Genomic DNA, 22,777 nt, shown 5'->3' with positions numbered 1-22,777 from the left:
GCGCGTCCGGAGCCTGTGCTCTGCAGCGGGAGATGCCACAGCAGTGAGAGGCCTGCGTAGCGCAAAAAAGAAAAAAAAAAAAAAAATTGAAGTCTAGTTGAGTTATAATGTGTTACTTTCAGGTGTACAGCAAAGTGATTCAGTTATACACATATATCTCTATCCTTTTTCAGATTCTTTTCCCTTATAGTTTATTGCAGAATGTTGAGTATAGCTCCCTGGGCTATACAGTAGGTCCTTGTTAGTTATGTATTTTAATATAGTAGTGTGTACCTGTTACCACTAACTTATCGCTCCCCATCCTTTCAGCTTTTCATAACCATGAATGTGTTTTCTGTGAGTCTGTTTCTGTTTGTAAATAAGTTCCTTTGTATCATTTTTTCAGATTGCACATGTAAGTGATATCATGGTATTTGTCTTTCTCTGTCTGACTTCACTTAGTATGATAATCTCTAGGTCCATCCATGTTGCTGCAAATGGCATTATTTCATTCTTTTTTATGGATGAGTAGTATTCCATTGTATATATGTACCACATCCTCTTTATTCATTCATCTGATAGACGTTTAGGTTGTTTCCACGTCTTGGCTGTTGTAAACAGAGCTGCAGTGGACACTGAGGTGCGTGTATCTTTATGAATTAGAGTTTTTATCTTTTCCAGATTTATTTTATGACCAGGAGTGGGATTGCTGGGTCACATGGTAGTTCTATTTTTAGTTTTCTGAGGAACCTCCATACTGTTCTCCATAGTGGCTGCACCAATTTACATTCCCACCAACAGTGCAAGAGGGTTCCCTTTTCTCCACACCCTCTCCAGCATTTATTGTCTGTAGACTTTTTTTTTGTGATATGCGGGCCTCTCACTGTTGTGGCCTCTCCTGTTGCGGAGCACAAGCTCCGGACGAGCAGGCCCAGCGGCCATGGCTCACGGGCCCAGCCGCTCCGCGGCACGTGGGATCCTCCCGGACCGGGGCACGAACCCTTGTCCCCTGCATCGGCAGGCGGACTCTCAACCACTGCGCCACCAGGGAAGCCCCCTGTCTGTAGACTTTTTGATGATGGCCATTCTGACTGGTGTGAGGTGATACCTCATTGCAGTTTTGATTTGCGTTTCTCTAATGATGAGTGATGTTGAGCATTTTTTCATGTGCCTGTTGGATATCCTTTGGCTTCTTTGGAGAAATGTCTATTTAGAACTTCTGCCCATTTTTTAATTGGGTTGTTTATTATTATTTTTGCAATTGAGCTGTATGAGCTCTTGATTTATCAATATTTTGGAAATTAATCCGTTGTTGGTTACATCATTTGCAAATGATGATATTTGCAAATATTTCTCACATTCTGTAGGTTGTTTTTTTTTTGTTCATGGCTTCCTTTGCTGTGCAAAAGCTTTTAAGTTTAATTAGGTCCCATTTGTTTGTTTTTGTTTTCATTACTCTAGCAGGTGGATCCAAAAAGATACTCTGCTCTTTATGTCCTCTATAAAGTATTCAGTCTTACATTTAGGTCTTTAATCTATTTTGAGTTTATTTTTGTATATGGTGTTAGAGAATGTTGTAATTTCATTCGTTTACATGTAGCTGTCCAGTTTTCCCAGCACCATTTATTGAAGCAGCTGTCTTTTCTCCATTGTATGCTCTTGCCTCCTTTGTCATAGATTAGGTGACCATATGTGTGTGGGTTTATCTCTGGGCTTTCTATCCTGTTCCATTGATCTGTATTTCTGTTTTTGTGCCAGTACCATACTGTCTTGATTACTGTAGCTTGGTAGTATAGTCTGAAGTCAGGGAGCCTGATTCCTCCAGCTCCGTTTTTCTTAAGATTGCTTTGGCTCTTCAGGGTCTTTTGTGTCTCCATACAAGCTAAACATTTTTTGTTCTAGTTCTGTGAAAAATGCCATTGGTAATTTGATAGAGACTGCACTGAATCTGTAGATTTCCTTGGACAGTATAGTCATTTTGACAATACTGACAATGTTGACTCTTCCAATCCAAGAACATAGTATATCTTTCCATCTGTTTATGTCGTCTTTGATTTCTTTCATCAGCATCTCACAGTTTTCGGAGTACAGGTCTATTTCCTCCTTAGGTAGGTTTATTCCTAGGTATTTCATTCACTTGGATGCCATGGTAAGTGGGATTGTTTCCTTAATTTCTCCTTCTGATCTTCTGTTTTAAGTGTATAGAAATGCAACAGATTTCTGTGTATTAATTTTGTATCTGCAACTTTACTGAATTCATTGATGAACTCTAGTAGTTTTCTGGTTGCATCTTTAGGATTTTCTATGTGTAGTATCATGTCATCTGCAAACAGTGACAGATTTACTTCTTTTCCAATTTGGATTCCCTTTCTTTCTTTTTCTTCTCTGATTGCCGTGGCTAGGACTTCCAAAACTATGTTGAGAAAAAGTGGTGAGAGTGGACGTCCTTGTCTTGTTCCTGATCTTAGAGGAAATGCTTTCAGCTTTTCACTGTTGACTGTGATGTTTGCTGTGGGTTTGTCATATATGGCCTTTATGATGTTGAGGTAGGTTCCCTCTAAGCCCACTTTCTGGAGAGTTGTTATCATCAATGGGTGTTGAAACTTGTCAAAAGCTTTTTCTGCATCTATTGAAATGATCATATGGTTTTTATTCTTCAGTTTGTTGTGGTGTATCATCCTGAGTTGTGGATAGTGAAAAATCCTGCAGCCTTGGGATAAATCCCACTTGATCATGGTGTATGATCCTTTTAATGTGTTGTTGGATTCCGTTTGCTAGTATTTTGTTGAGTATTTCTGCATCTATGTTCATCAGTGATATTCACCTGTAATTTTCTCTTTTTGTGGTATCTTTGTCTGGTTTTGGTATCAGGGTGATGGTGGCATCATAGAATGAGTTTGAGAGTGTTCCTTCATCTGCAATTTTTGGAAGAGTTTCTGAAGGATACATGTTAGCTCTTCTCTAAATGTCCGATAGAATTTGGCTGTGAAGCCATCTGGGCATGGACTTTTGTTTGGAGTTTTTTAATCAGTTTCAATTTCAGTACTTGTGATTGGTCTGTTCATATTTTCTATTTCTTCCTGATTCAGTCTTCAGAGATTGTACCTAAGAATTTGTCCATTTCTTCTAGGTTGTCCATTTTATTGGCACATAGTTGCCTGTAGTAGTCTCTTATGATCCTTTGTATTTCTGTGGTGTCCATTGTAACTTCTCCCTTTTCATGTCTAATTTTATTGATTTGAGCCCTCTCCCTCTTTTTCTTGATGAGCCTGGCTAAAGGTTTATCAATTTTATCTTCTCAAAGAACCAGCTTTTTAGTTTCATTCATCTTTTCTGTTGTTTTCTTAGTCTCTGTCATTTATTTCTAGTCCGATCTTTATGATTTCTTTCCTTCTACTAACGTTAGGTTTTGTTTGTTCTTCTTTCTCTAGGTGCTTTAGGTGTAAGGTTAGGTTGTTTACGATTTTCCTCTTTCCTGAGGTAAGGCTGTATTGCTGTAAACTTCCCTCTTAGAACCGCGTTTGCTGTGTCTCAGGTTTTGGATCACGGTGTTTTCATTGTCATTTGTCTCCAGGTATTTCTTGATTTTCTCTTTGATTTCTGCAGTGATCCATTGGTAGTTTAGTAATATATTGTTTAGCCTCCATGTGTTTGTGTTCTTTAGTTTTTTTCTTGTAGTAGATTTCTAATGTCATAGTGTTGTGGTCGGAAAAGATGCTTGATATGATTTCAATTTTCTTAAATTTACTGAGGCTCGCTTTGTGGCCCAGCATGTGATCAGTCCTGGAGAATGTTCTGTGCGCACTTGAGAAGAAAGTGTGTTCTGCTTTCAGATGGAAGTTCTGTAAACATCAGTTAAGTACATCTGGTCTAATGTGTCATTTAAGGCCTATGTTTCCTTATTTTCTGTCTGGATGATCTGCCCATTGATGAAAGGGGGTGTTAAAGTCCCCCACTGTCATTGTGTTACTGTCAATTTCTCCTTTTATGGCTGTTAGCATTTGCCTTATATATTAAGGTGCTCCTGTGCTGTGTGCATATGTATTTACAGTTGTTATGTCGTCTTCTTGGATTGATCCCTTGATCATTATGTAGTGTCCTTCCTTGTCTCTGGTAACATTCTTTGTTTTAAAGTCTATTTTATCTGATATGAGTATTGTTCCTCCACCTTTCTTTTGATTTCCATTTGCATGGAATGCCTTTTTCCATCCCCTCACTCTGTCTGTATGTGTCCCTAGATCTGAAGTGGGTCTCTTGTAGGCAGCATATATACGGTCTTGTTTTTGTATCCATTTAGCCAATCTATTTCTTTTGGTTGAAGCATTTACTCTGTTTACTTTTAAGGTGATAATCAATATATATGTTCTTAGTGCCATTTTGTTAATTGTTGTGGCTTTGTTTTTGGAGGTGTTTTTTCTTCCCTTCCTCTTTTGTTCTCTCGTGATTTGATGACAAACTTTAGTGCTGTGTTTGGATTTCTTTTTCTTTTTTTGAGTGTATCTATTATAGATTTTAGGTTTGCAGTTACCATGAGGTTTTGATATAGCGGTCTGTAGATAAACAGGGTTATTTTAAGTTGCTGGTCTTTCAATTTCAGATGCATTTCCAGTATCCTGTATTTGTGGTCTCCTCTTGTCACGACTGCTAGTTTTGATATATTTGTGTGTGGATGATTTCCTACCTGTACTGTATGTTTGCCTTTACCAGTGAACTTTTCCATTCATAGTTTTCTTGTTTCTAGCTGTGTCCTTTTCTTTTATGCCTAGAGAACTTCCTTCAGCATTTGTTGCAAAGCTGGTCTGGTGGTCCTGAATTCTCTTAGCTTTGGCTTGTCTGTAAATCTTTCGATTTCTCTGTTTAATCTGAATGAGAGCCTTGCTGGTAGAGTATTCTTGGTTTAGGTTCTTCCCTTTCATCACTTTAAATGTATCATGCCACTCCTTTCTGGTATGCAGCGTTTCTGCTGAGAAATCAGCTGATAACTGATAATCTTATAGGAATTCCCTTGTATGTTACTTGTTGCTTTTACCTTGTTGCTTTTAATATTTTTACTTTTGTCTTTAATTTTTGTCAATTTGATGACTATGTGTCTCAACGTGTTTTCCTCCTTGGGCTTATCCTGCCTGGGACTCTCTGCGCTTCCTGGACTTGGATGACTGTTTCCTTTCCCATGTTAGAGAATTTTTCAGCTATTATCACTTCAAATATTTTCTCAGGTCCTCTCTCTCTTCTCCTGGGACCCCTAAATGCAAATGTTGGTACATTTAATGTTGTCCCAGAGGTGTCTTAAACTGTCCTCTTTTTCATTCTTTTCTTTATTCTGTTCTGCAGCACTGATTTCCACCATTCTGTCTTCCAGCTCACTTATCCATTCTTCTGCCTCAGTTATTTGCTATTGATTCCTTCTAGTGTATTTTTCGTTTCAGTTATTGTGCTGTTCGTCTGTTTTTTAGTTCTTCTAGGTCTTTGCCATACATTTCTTGTATCTTCTCCATCTGTGCCTCCATTCTTTTTCCGAGATCTTGCATCATCTTTACTGTCATTTCTTTGACTTCTTTTTCAGGTAGATGGCCTGCTTCATCTAGTTGTTCTTCTGGGGTTTTAGCTTGTTCCTTCAGCTGGGACATATTTCTCTGCCATCTCATTTTGTCTAATTTTCTGTGATGGTGGTTTCTGTTCTGCAGGCTGTAGGGTTGTAGTTCTTGCTTCTGCTGTCTGCCCCATGGTGGAGGAGTTTGTCTAAGGCTTCTGCAGGCTTCCTGGTACCTCCATTTGTATTTAATGTATTATGTTAAGGTTTAAATGTGCCATTTTACTTTTTGTTTTCCGCTTGTCTTTTGTTCTATTTTTTCCTCCCTTCACGCAGTTTAAATTAGAGTTCTTTTGTTAGAGTTCTATTTGGGCATCTGTACAGACTTTTAGTGGATGCTCCAGGCACTGCAGTCTGCACACACGTAACTTCTCAAAATCTACTGGTGACAAGTTTTACCAGTTTGGAAACGTTACTTTCTTTTACCCTCCCATATCTATAATATAGTTATTTTATTTCACTTATATGCATTGGAAACCATAAAACTTATATAATTTTTGCTTCAACCATCAAATATAATTTAGAAAACTTTGAGAGGAGAAAGAAAACCCATTATATTTACCCATATTTTTGCTCTTTCCTTGTTCGTTCTTCCTTTCTGATGTCCCAAGTTTCCATATTTTAGTGTTTCCTTTTTGTTTAGAGAATTTTACTTTAGCCATACTTCTAAGGTAGGTCTCCTGGTGAAAACTTTTCAATTTTACTTCATATGAGAATGTCTTAATTTCCCCCCCCCCTTTTTTTTTTTTGCGGTATGTGGGCCTCTCGCTGTTGTGGCCTCTCCCGTTGCGGAGCACAGGCTCTGGACGCGCAGGCTCAGCGGCCATGGCTCACGGGCCCAGCTGCTCTGCAGCATGTGGGATCTTCCTGGACCGGGGCACGAACCCGTGTCCCCTGCATCAGCAGGCGGACCCTCAATCACTGTGCCACCAGGGAAGCCCTCCCCTCCATTTCTGAAGGGTATTCATGGGATATAGAATTCTGGATTGACAGTTCTTTCAGCCCATGAAAAATGTGCCACGTACTTCTGGGGCCCTGTTTCTGAGGAACTTGCTGCCATTCTGATTGTTTTGAACCTGGAGGTAATGTGTCATTTCCCTCTGGCTACTTTTGAGATTCTTTGCTTACGGCTTTAGTTTTGACTATTACGACTTGGTGTGGATTTCTTTGGTTTTATCTCATTTGGGGTTCACTCAGCATTTTGAATCGGAACCTTTATGCTGCTTTGCCAAATTCAGGAAACTGTCAGCCCTTTTCCTAGGAATATTTTTTTCAGCTCCCCCCTCTCGTTCCATGAGTATATTTTATGAAAACCGTGGGGAAGAAAGTCAAAGGAATGAATTTCAGAGGAACTCTAGATACTCCTATATTCTAGATATAGCAAGTAACGAGGTAGGAGAATTCTGGAGCCTGGGGCTTTGGGGCTCTCCCTACCCACACTGCACAGCTGAGCTCCACCAAACTCCCTCCATGCCTCGCTCTTTCCTCAGTGCCTGGATGTCACCGTTAGTGGTTCCCAAACAAGTTTCCGTTCACCCCCTCTCAGTAAATGGTGTCACTTAGTTCAGGCCCAAATAATGACAACTAAATATAAGAAGGCATCCTGAGTCCTCTCCTTCTCACACCATGCCCACTCTAGCATTGACCTTCAGTTCCAGAATCTTAGCACAACAAATAAAATAAAACCACAGCTTCCTTGGTCTGACCCCAGAAATTCTGATTGGAAAAACATGTCCAATTAAAAAAATAGATATCCCTAGGAGATTTGGAAGGACAGACAGGCAAGCCTAGTTTACCCTGGTTCGTATGGAAACGAGCACAGCGCCCCTGCTTGATGCTTTCATCCCCTTGGTGTCCTTGCAGCATTTGTCACTACGCCCTGGGGCCAACTGACTCGAAAGTGTGTAGCCTTAACTTCCTACGTGTCCTTCCGTTTGTTATAAAAGCAATTTAAAAACCCCACCGGGGGCTTCCCTGGTGGCGCAGCGGTTGAGAGTCCGCCTGCCGATGGCAGGGGACACGGGTTCGTGCCCCGGTCCGGGCCTGTGAGCCGTGGTTGCTGAGCCTGCACGTCCGGAGCCTGTGCTCCGTAACGGAAGAGGCCCGCGTACCGCAAAAAAACCCCCAAAACCCTACCAGTAAGCCCTACCACTAAACCTTGAAAGAATTCTTAGTGAAAATGGAAGCTCTCAGTTTCTACTCCACAGGTCACTAATGACACTTCCTTTTCTCCATCTGCTCCGTGCTTCCAGGGAAGGACACACAATGATTCTAACCCTGGGTGAGACCTGAAAATCTCTCCCCACTGCAGTGAACAGCGTTTGCACAGCTTCAGCCCCAGCAGCACAGAAGTGTTTCCACTATCCACTCAAGTTACATACACACCAGCCTCGACAGCTGACAGACTTTCTTTAAAATTCTCTAATATTTTTCTTAGCCATCCGAGGATGCGCCATGCAAAGCAGAAAGCCAACCTTTAAAACTGAGAGTTTCAGTATTTTATTAAAATAGCATATTTAACCACTGTTAACCAAGAATATGTTAGCTTCCCACCCCCACCAGGTGCAGCACAACACAGTAGTGACTGATTTCAAATATCCTGCATTGTGATAACCAACAGAAACATTTCAAAGTCAAGTCTGCAACTAAAAACTAGACCTTGGAAAAATCCTGAATTAGAAGAAACATAAAGCCCTCAAACAGAATTTTATCTGCCCGAGAATGAATGCGGTGCGCCCCCCACCTACCTGACAACACTGCTGGGCTGCTGCTTCTTCTCTGTGCATAGTATAACGTCTCGTTTATTAGTACCCACTTTATAAATAAATCGGCATTTAATCACCCCATTTAATGTTCCTTTTCAGCTTCACAAAGAAACCAGTAAATAAAACTGTCGATGACAGTCACGACATAGGCTCTCACGGCAAGGTAAAAAATTTGAAAATACGCAGAGATGCATCAATGCTATTTTACATAAAAAGATTTAAAAAGTGCAAGGCAAAATCTGCAGTTTTTTAGGGGAGTTTTTAGGCACATCCATTTCTTAAAGCAAGCTTCAGAATGAATTCCAGTTTGTTCTTCATGATACCTGTTTAAGTCTTTCTTTAAAAAAAAGAAAAATACATCTCCTCAAGTGTGAAACAGGGCATCTCCCGTCCCGAAAGGCGAGGTTTTCAGGTATGGCGCGTCCGTCCTTTTTTTATTCTTGCGGGCTTTGGTTTGGGGATGTACTGATTATTCGCCTGGTACTCGAGTTCTTTCCGGAAGTAGTGAATTGCTTTGTTTAACCCTTCCTCCAGCGGGACCTATTTAAAGACAGAGCGAGAATGAGGGGCGCGGCCGGGTCCCCCGAAGCTGTCTGCGCCTGTGCTGTGCACCCTGACAGGCTGCACTTGAAGGAGCTGCAGCCCCAGAGACCCACACTTCCTCCTGCAGGTTGGGAGTCTGTTCCAGTTTGAATCAGTCACAAAAGGCACCCTTAAAATAATGCCCCCACGCACCCTTCCTCTCAGAGGAGGAAGATGCGTGGAAGCATCCGTATCCAATCCACATGCCTGATTCTCTGGGTGACACTTACTCTCTGTACTTTCACCCCTGGGGACCCTCACCCCTGGGGACCCTCATAATTTAGAGCTGCCCTGCAGCAAACAGGAAACGGAAACCGAATCAGCTGCCCATGTCCTCTCTGCGGACATGACCTCTAGACTGAGACCTGTAGGAAAGGATGCACCAGCCACGCCCAGCCTCGGGGCGGGGGGAGGAGGAACTGTCTGCCTGGGGGACAGGCAGCCCAAGCTTGGCGAGGCCACACCACCTAGCCTGATGGACTCCAAGGGCAACAGAAAGGACGGGAGGCCCACCGTTACCCTTCAGCCTCTCACACTCCCACCCTGCTCCACCTGCATAGGAACTGGGGTGGATGGGCTCGCCCACATCATGGGCATCGTGGCCGGCCCTGCACAGCCATGACGCCCTGCCTGAGTGAACAGAGGCAAGGCAGGGCTACCTGGGGCCAAGCCATTCCCTGTTAACAGAGAACAAGGGACACAGGCTACAAGCACCATGTGGCCCCGGAGAGAACACTGCTGGGGCCACCCCACGTGGCAGCACCCCCAGGGAACACAGTGCAGGGGTGGAGCCACCCCCCCCCCACTTACCACTGGCTCCCACCCCAGCATCAGCTTTGCTTTCTTGATGTCTGGTTTCCTTTTCTGGGGGTCATCCTGGGCTTCAGAGAGAAACTGAATTTCACTCCCGCTGCCTGTGTTGTTGAAAAAAGGTGAGAATCAGGAACCACTGGGATGCGACTCTCCACGTACATCGAAGGCAAGGCCCACCATCGCAGGTATACAGGTGCAGATGGAGTGCTGTGTCCTAAGTCACCTCACCCCCCCCAGGAATGTGCTGCTGGCCCACCAGCGCAGGTACACACGGAGGGCTTTGTCCCAAGTCATCTCGCCCCCTCCTACCCCCAGGACAGTGCTGCTGGCCCACCAGTGCAGGTACACAAGTGCAGATGGAGTGTTGTGTCCCAAGTCACGTCGCCCCCACCCCCGCCCGGGGAATGTGCTGCTGGCCCACCCGCACAGGGATACAGGTGCAGATGGAGTGCTGGGTCCCAAGTCACCTTGCCCCCCCCCCCCCGGGGACAGCTGGCCCACCAGCGGAGGTACACAGGTGCAGATAAAGTGCTGTGTCCCAAGTCACGTTGCGCCCCCCCCCCCCCCACGGGACTGTGCTGCTGGCCTACCCGCACAGGGATACAAGTGCAGATAGAGTACTGAGTCCCAAGTCACCTTGCCCCCTCCTACCCCCGGGGACCGTGCTGCTGGCCCACCAGCGCAGGTACACAGGTGCAGATGGAGTGCTGTGTCCCAAGTTACTTGGCCCCCCCGCCCCCCCCCCCGGGGAATGTGCTGCTGGCCCACCCGCACCGGGATACAGGTGCAGATGGAGGGCTGTGTCCCAAGTCAGCTCCCCACCCCCGGGGAATGTGCTGCTGGCCACACAGCACTTGGCAAGGGCAGGACACCAGCCTGCGCCACCCCAAGGGGAAGGAGAGGGCAGGCCCAACGCATACCATCCCCCTCAGCAGCACAGCCGCGTGCCCACTGCCACCGGGGGGGGGGCTGTGACCCTGATGCCCCGACGAGCCCCCCTCAGGTGTTCATGCCCTGCAGCCAGGCTCCCTTCAGCCCGTCTAACGGGCAGAGTGCCAGGGAGTGACCGTCGGCCAGCCCAGGCTGACACCTTACGAGGCCCTGCCACCTACGCCCTGCCAGAGCCACCCTGCTGGACAAACCTCAAGCAGAAGGACAGAAGCCCGGCTGCTCCAGCTTCCTAGGACCAACAGATCGAAGCCAGCCCAGTAACCACTGGCCAGGCCTGCAGAAGAAGTCCCCAGCCCTGGTCCCAGAATCTGGAGCGAATAAAACAGCTGCCGCCTGAAGCCAGGGACCTGGGTCGATGTGTTACACAGCCATCCACCCAGGCTCCGGACAAGCTTCCCAACCTCAACGTGAGCACGAGCGCCTGAGGAGTCGCCAAACGCGGATTCTGACCCGGGAGACGCGGGCAGGGTGTGTGACTCTGCATTTCTAACAAGTGCCTGATGGGGATGAAGATGCTGTGGTTTTCATCTCAGCAGGACCATCCCCTGTCCTGGCCGACTGTCCGGGAAGGACAACTGCAGAGAATCCAGCCTGCTAGGTGCAGGGTCTAGACAGGCCCCCATCACGCTCGCCTGGCCTAGCCAACCCCACTCCAGTCTGGTTGTGTCTGCACACTGATTTCTTGATCAAACCTGGGAAGCAGACACCCCCCCAACCCGAGCCCCAGGAACCTGACCGTGTGACCAAGGGCACAGCCCGTGGACACCGGCAGCCCACAGCTGGCTGAAGACGCAGACTTCTCATGGCTTAAGAGCACACCCTCTCGGGGGGCCACGCCCAGTGTCCACACTGCCTGCAACACCCCGTGGCCAGGTTGGCCAGAACTGCACATGGGACCTAAAACTCGCCACCGGATTCCACCAGAATCACACAAGCCCCAGTGTCGCTCTCCCACTCCCTGAAATCCTGTGCTCGGCCCAGCTGGCATCCGGAACCAGACAGTGGTCACCTGGGCAGAACTGCCGGCCCCAATCACGTCTCGAGCACAGAGGTCAGATGTACCATTTCTGCTCCATACAGACCTTGTTACGAGGGTGAACAAAGCTGGGCCCCTCCCCGCACCCCTTCACCTTTCCGTCACTTAGAATCACAAAACGGTGAGGCCCTCCTGATCAAGTTCTGCTTTTCATCCAATTCGATTAGCGTGTCTTAATTACCCACCGTCCAGGCGGGGCGTTATTAACCGACAGGGTAAGCGCGGTCGGTCACACGTAGGAAGGCCTCTGTCCTACTTACCAACGAGGTTTTTAATTAGCTCAGCGAATTCCAGGATCGTATGTTCTTCCGGGTTCCCCTAAGGAAGAAAGGTCTCTGGTTAGAGGTGTAAACACAACGGCGACTCCACGCCCTCCCGCACCACATGCGCGCCGTCCCCGACGCCGGGGGGCGGGGGCAGGGTCAGCAGACGCCCGCCTGTGTAGCGGCGCATCAGGGCGCTGCGTCCCCTGGCCCAGGCACGGGACGGTTTCCAGACGCAAGGGTACTGTAGGCTCGGTGTCGCTCTACAGGAAAGCCTGGTTCTGCGAGCTCAGCTCTCCCAGGACACTCTTGCCCCTGGGGGCGCCGTGCTCACCCCCTCGGTGATGAAGACGCGTGAGCCTGGACAGGAGTCCCAACAGACGCGAAACGCGCTCGCAGGGGGGCCCTGGGCAGCCGGTGCGAGAGACAGGATGTGGCTCTATGGCGGGCTTACTTTGGGCGCCCCTCCTCCTCTTCCTGCCATGGTACCTTCCAGCAGCCACAGCCCCTCCCCTCCCCGAGCCTGCTCGTCCCGTCCCGTGAGAGCGCACCATGAAGTCTGGCAACCGTACGTCCCACCACTCTTCATCCCCAATCTCCTGGTTTCGTCTGAGACCAAAGGTAAAAGAGGCAGGAAGGGACCCTAGGCCTAATTATGAGCACCCCGGGGCTACCGGCAGACACGCCCCTGAAACAAGACAGGTTTCTACAGGAGTCAGACACTCCAGCACGGCCCTGTGCAAAGAGGCGAGAACGACGCGGCACTAAAGCGGGGAGTGGCTGCTTGGGGCGACCACTAAGACGCACACTTGGAAGGGCGAGAAGTGAAAACACAGGGTAAGGGCGGTGAAGGCTCAAGATGAAGTGAGGATTCACGAGACACGGCTTATGCTGTTTAACTCCCTGTTCCTTTGAAAATGCATGAAAACAGCGCTGGCTGGGTGCTTGCGGCCGCCGGGACCCATAAATTGGTCAAAGGTCCCACAGGGAGTGACCTCTCCTTTGCTGTTGGTAGGAACTCCCGCCCAACCCAGGAGAAATGAACGTTCCAGAGCGTGCTTCAGACTGCCGGTCATGAAGAAAAGTACAAGGAACGGTTTGCAAGTGAAGTGCTTTCAAGAAATTAGCAGGCACGCCCACACCTGTGAGCTTAGCCCCTCCTAGGGAGGGGAGGTGGCCGAGGAGACCGAGGTGGTGAGAGGGGAGGGGCTCCCCCACTGAGCGGGGCGGGGGGTGGGCTCGGGTCAGCTGCCATCGGCAGAAGTGGGCCGTCTAGAATGACGGGCAGTCTACACTGGACACCTCGCATTTTAAACGGGGTGGAATGAAACCATTCAGGAGACAGTGACCAAAAGGGTCCGAGGGCTCTAGCCCAACCTGATCCCTGGAAGAGCTGGAGAGGAGACTGGGGAAGTCCTGGGGAAGCTGTCACATCACAGGGGAATAGACCAGCTCTGGCGGGGGGGGGGGGGGGGGGGGGGGCGGGTGCCCATGGAGAAGGCAGGACAGTGGGCGGGCACACACAGGATGAGGTTTTACCTCTAAACAGAAGGAAAAACGTTCTGCCAGGGAGAACCGGCCGAAGACAGGACAAACTGCTCTGCAGAGAAACACCTCCTCCAGCGCCAAGAGTGAGCGAGGCCGGATCAGAGATCAGGCCGGTTCTGCTCCCTCCCGGGAGTGTCTGCGCTGCAGGAAGTGCGGGAGGAAGCGGCACGAAGGGGGTCTGGGCGCTCGCAGACGTGACAGTGAGGGAAACTGGCTTAGCCACTCCATCTTCTACAGCCCCGGAAAGCAAGCCTTATCGAGCCCAACTGCACATTCAGTGATGGACAAAGGACACCCAGAACGTCACCTCCAGCCACTGAAGGCTTCACGCATTTCTAGACCTGGCCCTTCCGGTGGGTGGAGCGGGGTTAGTTTATCACGTGGCTCAGCCACGTGTCCCAGATCTTCTTTGTGGACTCGTTTTGTTCTATTCCGTGGATCTTCCTCTAGTGTTGGGCAAGCGACACACAGGAACGTGCCCTAAGCGTGCTGCCGGCGAATGAGCCAGGCAGGAAGCCGCCTGCTGGGGAGGGACTCACCAGGTTGACGGGGCTGCTGACGTTGCTGTTCATGAGTGCCACGAGGCCGTTCACCAGGTCGCTGGAAGAGAGGGGAGGCTGCTCAGGTGCCCGCCGAGGCCCGCAGGTGCCGAGCATCGGACACAAGCCGGCCACCTCCCGGAAGGAAACCAAAACCCCCACGGGAGACTGGACGTCAAAATAAAACCCTGCACCTAGAGGGCGCAGAGGATGCTCCAGTGTTTGCAGATGGGATGATGTGGCGTCTGGGATCTGCCTTCTGTGGGAGGGTGGAGGCAGATGGCTGAGCAGGAGATAGGGCTGAGTTCCCTACTTTGTATATTTCTGAAGTCCTTCGGCAATTAAAAAATGAAAATAAAGTAGGCACACACCCCAAAAAAAGATGGCGTTTATGCAAGTTTCTGAGGAAAGTCCATGTTTAACGGGAACCCAGGTAGTCGGCCCATATGGAAAAGCAGATGGTTTTTTTAAAAATAAGGTCTCCTGCAATGGAAGAACTCCAGTATGTAAGTCTCCTACTGGCAAATCACAGAGAAAGCCAGACAGCCCTGAGTGTTGAAACCAGCTCCCTGGACCTCCGGCCCCTCACCTCCCCCCAGGAACCCCCGCACCCGGATGGGACGGGCGGGGGCGTCTGGGTGTTGCAGACGGATGGTGAGCGAGTGGGCCGTGAGGGTGACGGTCAAGAGGCAAATTTTCCGCTTACCAAGGTTTGGTTCTTATTTTCAGAAGCGTTAAAGGGTGGTTCTGTCAAAAAAAAGTGACTTCATAAAAATGACACCTGGCTGCTACGCGAGCGTTTTACTAAAAGTCATAAGTCACTTTCACCAGCTGTGTCTCACGAGGCTGTGAGGGTTCTTTCTGCTCCGGGGATGCAAATGCGGCCGCCTGGAACCCTCTTCCCTCCTCCACCATAACCAGCAAGGAGCAGGTTACTGTGCCAAACTTCCAAAAGAAAACCTCAGGTTTTCCTTTCCTTTTCACTGAGAAACAATCTGGGGGTGGGGGTGGGGTTATTTAGCAAACAAATGATTTTCTGGGTTTTTGCTTACAACCAATGGGCATTTTATAGGAACACGCCTAAAGTCCGCTCTGTCCGCTCTGCTCTCACGGATCAAGCACAGATGCAAAGAACCGCTGACTTGAGATGATTCCTCGCTTCTAGAAACTGGCAAAAATCCCTTCATCACTATAGCCGTTAACGACCACATCCCAACACATCCTCTGACAGCACACGTCTCTGCATATTTGGAAAAGACGTTAAAATGTGCCATTCAGTAGCATCCACAAACATTTTTAATGGGGGGGGTCCATATTAAGCTGGAAGGTGACGGACACTTATGTAATCATCCTGGGGGGGAGGGGCATGCATCTTTCATGCAAAAAAACTGGCAACTTTTAAGGCCAAAAGTGCACAGATCACATCCATTTAACCTGAAGCTCTTTAGAAGTGTCATTCTGACAAAGTGACTTTTTAAGACAACACAGCATGCCTCCGTGATGGGGTGAGGACGTAACCTGGCCACGAGAGCACCAAGCACGGTTATGCCAGGATGTCAGCACACACGCCACCCAGAGACCGCAACGGTCACCCAGAAATGGTGCAACGCTACCGCAGGGCAACCGTGGATTTTGGAAATGGGTAATTTAGTTCAGTAAGTACAGATCCGAACATTGTGCATTTTTAACTGTGAAGTAAAAGAGCCTCAGTTTCTACAAAATAGCTTGTTTAAAACAGCCCAGCGTTGGCAAGTTAACTCTCTGGGCCAAGCCTCGAACAATGGAGCGCGAAAGCCGGGAAAGCGCCTTCCCTGAGTCTGGTGACGTCGGGGAGCCTCAGCACGTCAGAGCCCACTACCTCGAGATGTGAGACCAGACGGCGCAGCCTCACGGAGAAAGGGTTTGCCCGAAGGGCCCCCAACACCACTTCTAGTGACTCCACTGAGGTCCCTTCCAGGCTGCACCCTGGCATCTGGGTGGGTGACGGGGCGCGTGGACCGTGCAGGCCGGCCAGCGAGGCATGTCCTGTCGGGGATGGAATGCAGCCCGCGCATCACTCGATGCTTAAAGGATTTTAATCACCAGCAAAAAGCAAGCACCTGAGAGGCTACTTTAAATGAATTCTGTATCTGATGCCTTTGAAATAGTAAGAACGGGTTGAAACTGATGCCCCTTTCACTGCACGGTCTCTGGAATACTCCACGAGGTGGTAAGGCTGGAGGAGGCTGGGGGCCTTGATGAGGCCATTGGAGGAGATTCAACGCGACTAAGACGTCAAGACCCCCCCCACACCTCGAGAAAGGGCGCACACGGGGGCCGGGTGAGGGCAGGCGGGGTGGACACGTGTCACGATGAGAAGATGGTACCCGAGCGCAGGATCCCAGGAGCACGGTCCCCACACAGACATGGGCCGCAATTGCTTCCTTGCAGCGCACGGCTCCCGAGTGAAGTGCTCTGACATGAGAACAGGCCGGCTAGCTCCTGGCTGAATCCCTTCTTAGACTATTTGGGCAACAAAGTGGGCCAGTGACGTGACGGTCCCAGGCTTTTGCCCTGCTGGGCAAGATACTAACCGATGGGGGGAGAAAAACCACTGTTCATTTTAAGACACTTACTCAGCTTTCTTTTGGGCTAAATGTGAAAATCCACAAACACTTGCAGGAAAAAAAAAATCTACAGTGGTTGTGTTTAATTTTTTTTTTTCTTTTAAACCAGGAAAAAATTGGTGTGTTGCTCGGGCCGAGGTGGGGTGGGAGCCCCCCAAGACCTGCCACCACTTCGCCCGACAGCATCCCTGGGGTGGCCGCAGGCCCCAGGGACAGCATTTTCTGATGGACAGGCACTCCAGGGTATTTGTACTGAAAAGTGCAAATATACAGTCCCAAAACACACAACTAGATTTTCCAATGATTCAGGACACCACAGACCTATGCAGAATTCACCACTGTGCCACGTGGGACGTATTTTGGTAGATGTAACTGCTCATGTAATAACTCTTCTCTCAGAACCAAACCGCACTTTAAAACTTGCCACCAACCGAACTGGCCGACGACAGACTAGACTGAGGAGGGCTACCAAGAAATCAGTGAATGTGACCCTGTGAGACCGTTCAACCAAGATCTTAAAATACCTTTATCTACATTTAGTTCGGGCACAAAATTTGTCAGCATTAGGCCACCTGACCTTCTTAATGATGACAACCTTGTCCACCCCAGAAGGCACATCTGAAGGGTCTGATTTCGGCATCTGCAGGTGTGCTGCAAGCCTGAGGCCGTCACCTCACTGGCCTGAACTGGAGGCCCTGGGTGACCCTCGGGGCCGGCAGCTTGGCCGACAAGACACTAGGTGGCAGCAGGAGACCAGCACATCCGACCTCTATTGGCAGAGAACCGGGATAGGGGGGCGCCCACGGGATGAGCAGAACTAACCGTCAACCCAGCTGCTTCACCGGAATGAAAACAGCAAAACGAACAAGTGACCCAGATGGGACTGGACGGCCCTCGCCCGCCTGGGGGTCTTACCTGACGTACTGGAAGGCCCTTGTCTGCGACCCGGATCCGTACACCTGCGGGGAGACCACACGGAGGGTCCCGGAACCGCGGACTGCACGGGAGCCTTCAACCACCAGGGGCGTAGCCTGACCTCAGCCCTGACAACCCCAGGGTCCAGCTGCGCCAGGCCCTCCACCAGGCCCGGGGCCTCACCCAGGGGCACCCTGAGGCGCCCTGTGGACAGAGACGCCCCCGGGCACAGTCATGGGCCAAGAGCACGGCGGGAGAGGCCTCTGCAGGCAGGCCCTGAGCCCGAGGCACCAGAGTGTCTGCAGCTCAGGGAGCAGGGTGACCTGGGCCCCGTGCAGGGTCACGGCTCCCATGTGTTCCCTCCACGCACCGCCCCCTCCCTCCCTCCAAGGGCAGCGGGGACTTCTGACTTCAGGGCAGCCCCCCCACCACGCCCACCCGCCACCCACCGTGAGCGGCTCCCCCTGCAGCGCCTGCAGGATGAAGTTGCTGACCACCCGGCCGTCGTTCATGTGCATTCGGGGTCCGAAAGTGTTGAAGATCCTGGCCACGCGCACCTCCACGCCTTCCTGCAACACAGAAGAGGGTGAGCCCGGCGCCCCACAGGTACCTCTGCTCTTCCTTCCAGACACAGGTGCTTTTCCGTCCTGATGAGATGCTCTGTTCTCTGTAATCAAATCTGGAGGCTGCAAGTTACACCAAACTCACGTGAGCCCCGATTCCCACCACCTTGAGGCCCACAGCGTGAAACGTGCTGCAGAAACCTGAGAGACAGTTAAACAGTGCAAGGGGTTAATGATGGGTGTACATTTTCCCCCAGGAAATAAATTCTACTTTCTTAACTAGGACCGTGCTATGCGTCTCTTTCACATAATATTTTGTATAAATTTATCACTCAACAGAGATGTAAATGTTAGTGAATGTTTAATAGCTGATTTGAAGAAAAACAAGAGAGCACTTTGTCCTGGGAAAGGAGGGGCAGGTGAGGGTTCCGAAAAGGCTACACTGTACCTACTACATTCCCCAGTCTGTTCTGCTGGAAAACTCATCCGTTCAGTGAAAAACCAAAGGCAATCTGGCACCTGACACAGGCTACGTACAGCTAAACAGCCCGGGAAGACGCCAACGTACATTGTTCACAAAAAGGGGCGTTCCAGACCTTCCCAGACTTGCCCTCTTGTACTTTTAATGTTTCTATTGTTATTACAATAAACATCTCTTACTTTTGTAATTGGGGAAAGCATATTTTCAAACATGTAGTCAAGGAAAGTATATTTTATTAAACCCCAAAAGCCTTCTGCAAACTATCTTGCTTAATTATCAATTTCACAGACTGCTTTGTCAGTGATAAAAAGTTAAATGTTTCCATCACACTCTGAATCAGCGGACTCTTACAGCAATCCATCACCCATCAGGCAACAGACGCGCATCTCCGGGTGTCAGAGGGCTGGTGGGGTGGGCTGTGAGCCCCAGGGCTCAGTGGCCAGGCCATGCCGTGGGTCTCTCCTCACCAGGAGAGCGGGAGCGGGCGGGGCTCACGTACAAGTCAGCCTCAGCACAGGCCCGGTGATGACAGCTTAGCTGCTGCCGGGGTCCTGCTAGTCGGTACGGTTCTTTCCTGACTCTACGTACCGGAGCCGGGGCAGGCTGGGAACCTGAGGGACCCGTAGCTGATGGGGCTGATTTAGCACAGAATTTCTCCACTGTAAGTACGGCGAGTGGACGGCCATGGGCTGCGGCATCCCTAGGGCCCCAGCAGGCCTCCCAGTGGCTGGAGCTGCCAGCCGCCTCCGCCCCCAGCGGCCTCATCTAGGCCTCCACGTGTGCCAGCGTGCAGTGGCTGGCAGGTGTGGACCCAGCGCAGTTAGCTTTCAGAAACCGGAGCTGCCACATTTCTGCCAAGCCCCAGCAATGCACCATCGAGCCTTCCCAAGGGCATTCAGACTCCTAGGCCTACGATGTGAGCTGTAATTCCAGGTCCGGGCATAAACCAACCCTGCTCTCTACTGAACTGACCAGGGAGCATTTCAGCGACGGGGGGTGGGGCAGGGACGAGCAGAGATGCTGCTCTCACTAGAAAACAGCTCCCAAGTGTCCGCCTGCATTTACTTGTCAAGATGAGAAAATCCAAAGTGGGTGAAGGTGGCTTTATTCCAAGAGAGGAAAAGCTCAGCACATTCACAGCGGTCAGGCCACGTGCCGGCAGGGCGCTTGGGGGGCTGTGCTTTGCTCCCTCCCCCGCCCCCAGGAACGCTGGGCTCTGCACACGTGAACTGCAGCACAGAGGGACCTGGCTATGTGACCTGTCCGCCTGGGTCCGGGGCCTCAGGGGACGGGCAGCTCCTCCCGACTATCAGGTGCGCTGACGCGTGCTTCCCAGGAGCCCCAGCTCTCAAACTCATTCACACCCTCTCCGCTGTGCCAGGCCTGCCCTGAGGGAGGCGCCCAGGACACGTTCGCCTGCAGGGAGCAGGACACACAGGGCGGGAAGCCCCCAGAGACGGCAGGCCCCCAGGAGAAGGACATGCCATCCCTAAAGGAAGGGGGTCACGCAGCCCCGAAGGCTGAACCACACGATTCCCCCCGGCCTCTCATAAACATACCTTCGTGGGGTCCGCTCCCCGCCTGGGGATGAGACCGAGGCCATTACAACAGGCAGAGCTCAGCTGCTGAGTAAGATGCCCGAAGGTGCGGGAAGTGTCCGTTCACGATGGGTGGCGGCAGAGGGAGGCCACACAGGTTTGGGGACGGGGGATGCCTGCCTGGTAACTGCCCTCAACAGTCCCGCCAGACCCTTAACATTCAGACCAGAGTGGTCACTAGGCCCAGGCCACGCCCAGGCTCAGCGCACGGCCAGCGGGGAGGGGGCACCAGAAACAGGCCTGCACTGGGGGTTCCAGGCCATGGGCTTGATCAGCCCCTTGGGGTGAACCCCGCTCACTGGACATTTGACGTCCTTCAGCCGGTTGCTGAACACTTTGTTAACTAAGGTATAATACGCATCCCAGGCATTTAATTTTAAGCATTCTGATGCCAGAAAATAAAACAAAACCACACCCTCAAGGCCCTGGACTAGACGGTTTCTGAGTTTCCTGTCTTTCTGCTCTGCGGTCTGTGTTTTTAGGAACGGCGGCCTGGTTCGCAGACCCAGCCCCGTGGGGGAGGCTCAGACGCAGGCGGGGCCGTGAGCTCCGAAGCGCACAAGCGCCGCCCGCAGCCTTCTGGACAAGTCTGCACGTTTACAAAACCACCACGTCCAAGGGCACGGACCAGCCCAATGTAACTTCTTCTCTGACAAGTTCAAAGTGTTCCTGAAAGATGCGATGCCCTTTGATCCCGACTGCCAGCTCAATCCACCCCCTGGAAGAAGAGTCCAGGGAGCCCCTCTTTATGTAAGAAACGTGCCCTGCAATGTACCTGCGATAGATTTTCCTGGGAAATCAAATTCTATTTTGAATACATTTTAGGATATTTAATTCACTACAACAAACCCAGAAGAGAATCCTTTAAAATCTTTTATAAAATGTGTCTTCATCCCTGGATTTATCTTGTTTATATTCTCTATCCTTATATATTAGATTTATTCAGAGAAAGATATATCCACATACCATCTACGGTCTTTTCAATAAAATGATGATTTATACTTAAGAGGGGACATGCCTTTATGTATTAAAAAAAATTAAATTAACTAAAAATACACCAAAGGCATTCTATTCCACCTGGTTCATCATTTTACTGGCCATTATTTTTTCATTTGCCTCCAGATAGCAAAAACTAACACCCAAAGTTTTGAAGCAGGAGAGCTGGAATACTGAACATCAGTTGCTTTGCTGTTTGAACTCCAAAGATGGTCTGATCTGCCCCAGACCGGGCTGTGCCCACAGGGGCCAGCCCAGCGTGGCAGGAGGGGCTCTGACTCACCCCTGCCGCAGCTAATATAAAATCCCAAGTGAAAGAACTGCTCTATTTTTCCCTTCCGTTTATCTCTGAATGGGACCGTGGGTGGTAATATTTTTTCCTTCTTGCTTATCTGTGTTTTCTTATTTTCTATCCTGGCAAAGCAACCTGCAGTACGAGAATCCCGACACCCCTCAACTGTGTGGTGTCTGCCCTGTGGACAGAGAGAGAAGATGCCCATGGCTCCCTCCCCTCAGCACAGCTCGGACAGCAAGCACAGGTACACTGTGTAGACCCAGCCGCGGTCACAGTCTCGGACCACAGCTCTCCCTGGAAGGGAGCACAGCACGTGTAACATGAATAACAAGGCATGCGAGCTTTGAAGCTCACGCTGGGCCTTCTTCAAGGCCACTCAGAACCAGGCGAGACCACAGGGACCTCCACCCAGGCCCAGGCGCCCAGCCCTGCTGTCCTGCATCAGCCCACTGGCCTTGCAGCCACCAGAACCAGAGAGGACGCCGCCAGCCACAGGGCCAGAGGCACGGTCACTCCTGGACCTAAGGGCCAGCCAGCAGGAGTGCATGAGGGACTGTGGGGAGAACAGGACCCACACCTGCCTCCAAGGCCACAGGGGCAGGCCTTCCACGGTGCATTTCCAGATGCCCGACGGCACTGCTCACCTGGGCAGACGGGATTCGTGGGGCAGGTGTGCTGAGCAGAACCCACAGGTTACACAGTGCTGCTGGCCTAGACCCGAGCTTCTCAAAAGGTGCTGAGCCTGTATCCGAAAGCAACCCTCGGACGTGACACTGTGACAGGGAGCAGTCTGTGCACTGTCCCCCGTGAGAAGCCCACTGTCACCCTAACCACCAGGTGACTTTTGCACACAGGTGACATCATCTGCTGGGGTCCCTGGTGGGAAGCCCAGGCAGACGGCCCCCGCAGCAGAGGCATTCTGCAGCAGGCGACACCCTCCCGACGGCCACAGCCGGCCAGCCGCACACAGGGCTCCTAGAGGATACATTATGGGGAGCACCATCCATGCGTGCCTCTCCCAGACCTGTGTGAGCAGAAATGCCAACGCTGACATCCCCCAGGTGTGGAGGGAGCTGTGATCCTGCGCTCACGAGCTGGACGGCACTTACGGATCCCGGGTCAGCACATGCGCAGTGGAACCCACACCCTGGGTCCTGGCATCCAGTCAGCGCTCAATAAATGTTGGCCACACTGTTACTAAACACCATAGTTATCATGAGCTCATACCTTAGGTAATATGAATACTCACAACATTAT

The 22,777-nt window shown here is 50.4% G+C and overlaps 1 protein-coding gene across 4 annotated transcripts in view; it reads right to left on the bottom strand.

The window, feature by feature from the left end:
* Positions 1-8,037: 8,037 nt before the first annotated feature.
* Positions 8,038-22,777, bottom strand: part of UXS1 (UDP-glucuronate decarboxylase 1) — a 74,410-nt gene continuing 59,670 nt past the window's right edge. For 3 of the 4 annotated variants that reach the window (XM_030845079.3, XM_060309067.2, XM_060309068.2), the window contains 6 exons: positions 18,037-18,156; positions 17,588-17,631; positions 14,067-14,127; positions 11,977-12,034; positions 9,727-9,830; positions 8,039-8,874 (listed from right to left, as the gene is read on the bottom strand). In XM_030845079.3, the coding sequence (XP_030700939.1) occupies positions 8,743-8,874; positions 9,727-9,830; positions 11,977-12,034; positions 14,067-14,127; positions 17,588-17,631; positions 18,037-18,156 (519 nt within the window). In that variant the 3' untranslated portion in view covers positions 8,039-8,742. Of the gene's footprint in view, positions 8,875-9,726; positions 9,831-11,976; positions 12,035-14,066; positions 14,128-17,587; positions 17,632-18,036; positions 18,157-22,777 lie in introns of all 4 variants that reach the window. The other variant, XM_030845077.3, reaches the window with a different exon arrangement.

The sequence above is a fragment of the Globicephala melas genome, chromosome 12 (assembly GCF_963455315.2).
Source record: "Globicephala melas chromosome 12, mGloMel1.2, whole genome shotgun sequence".
Taxonomy (NCBI): domain Eukaryota; kingdom Metazoa; phylum Chordata; class Mammalia; order Artiodactyla; family Delphinidae; genus Globicephala; species Globicephala melas.
The sequence above is the reverse complement of the archived record's forward strand: the minus strand, read 5'-3'. Positions and strand labels throughout refer to the sequence as shown.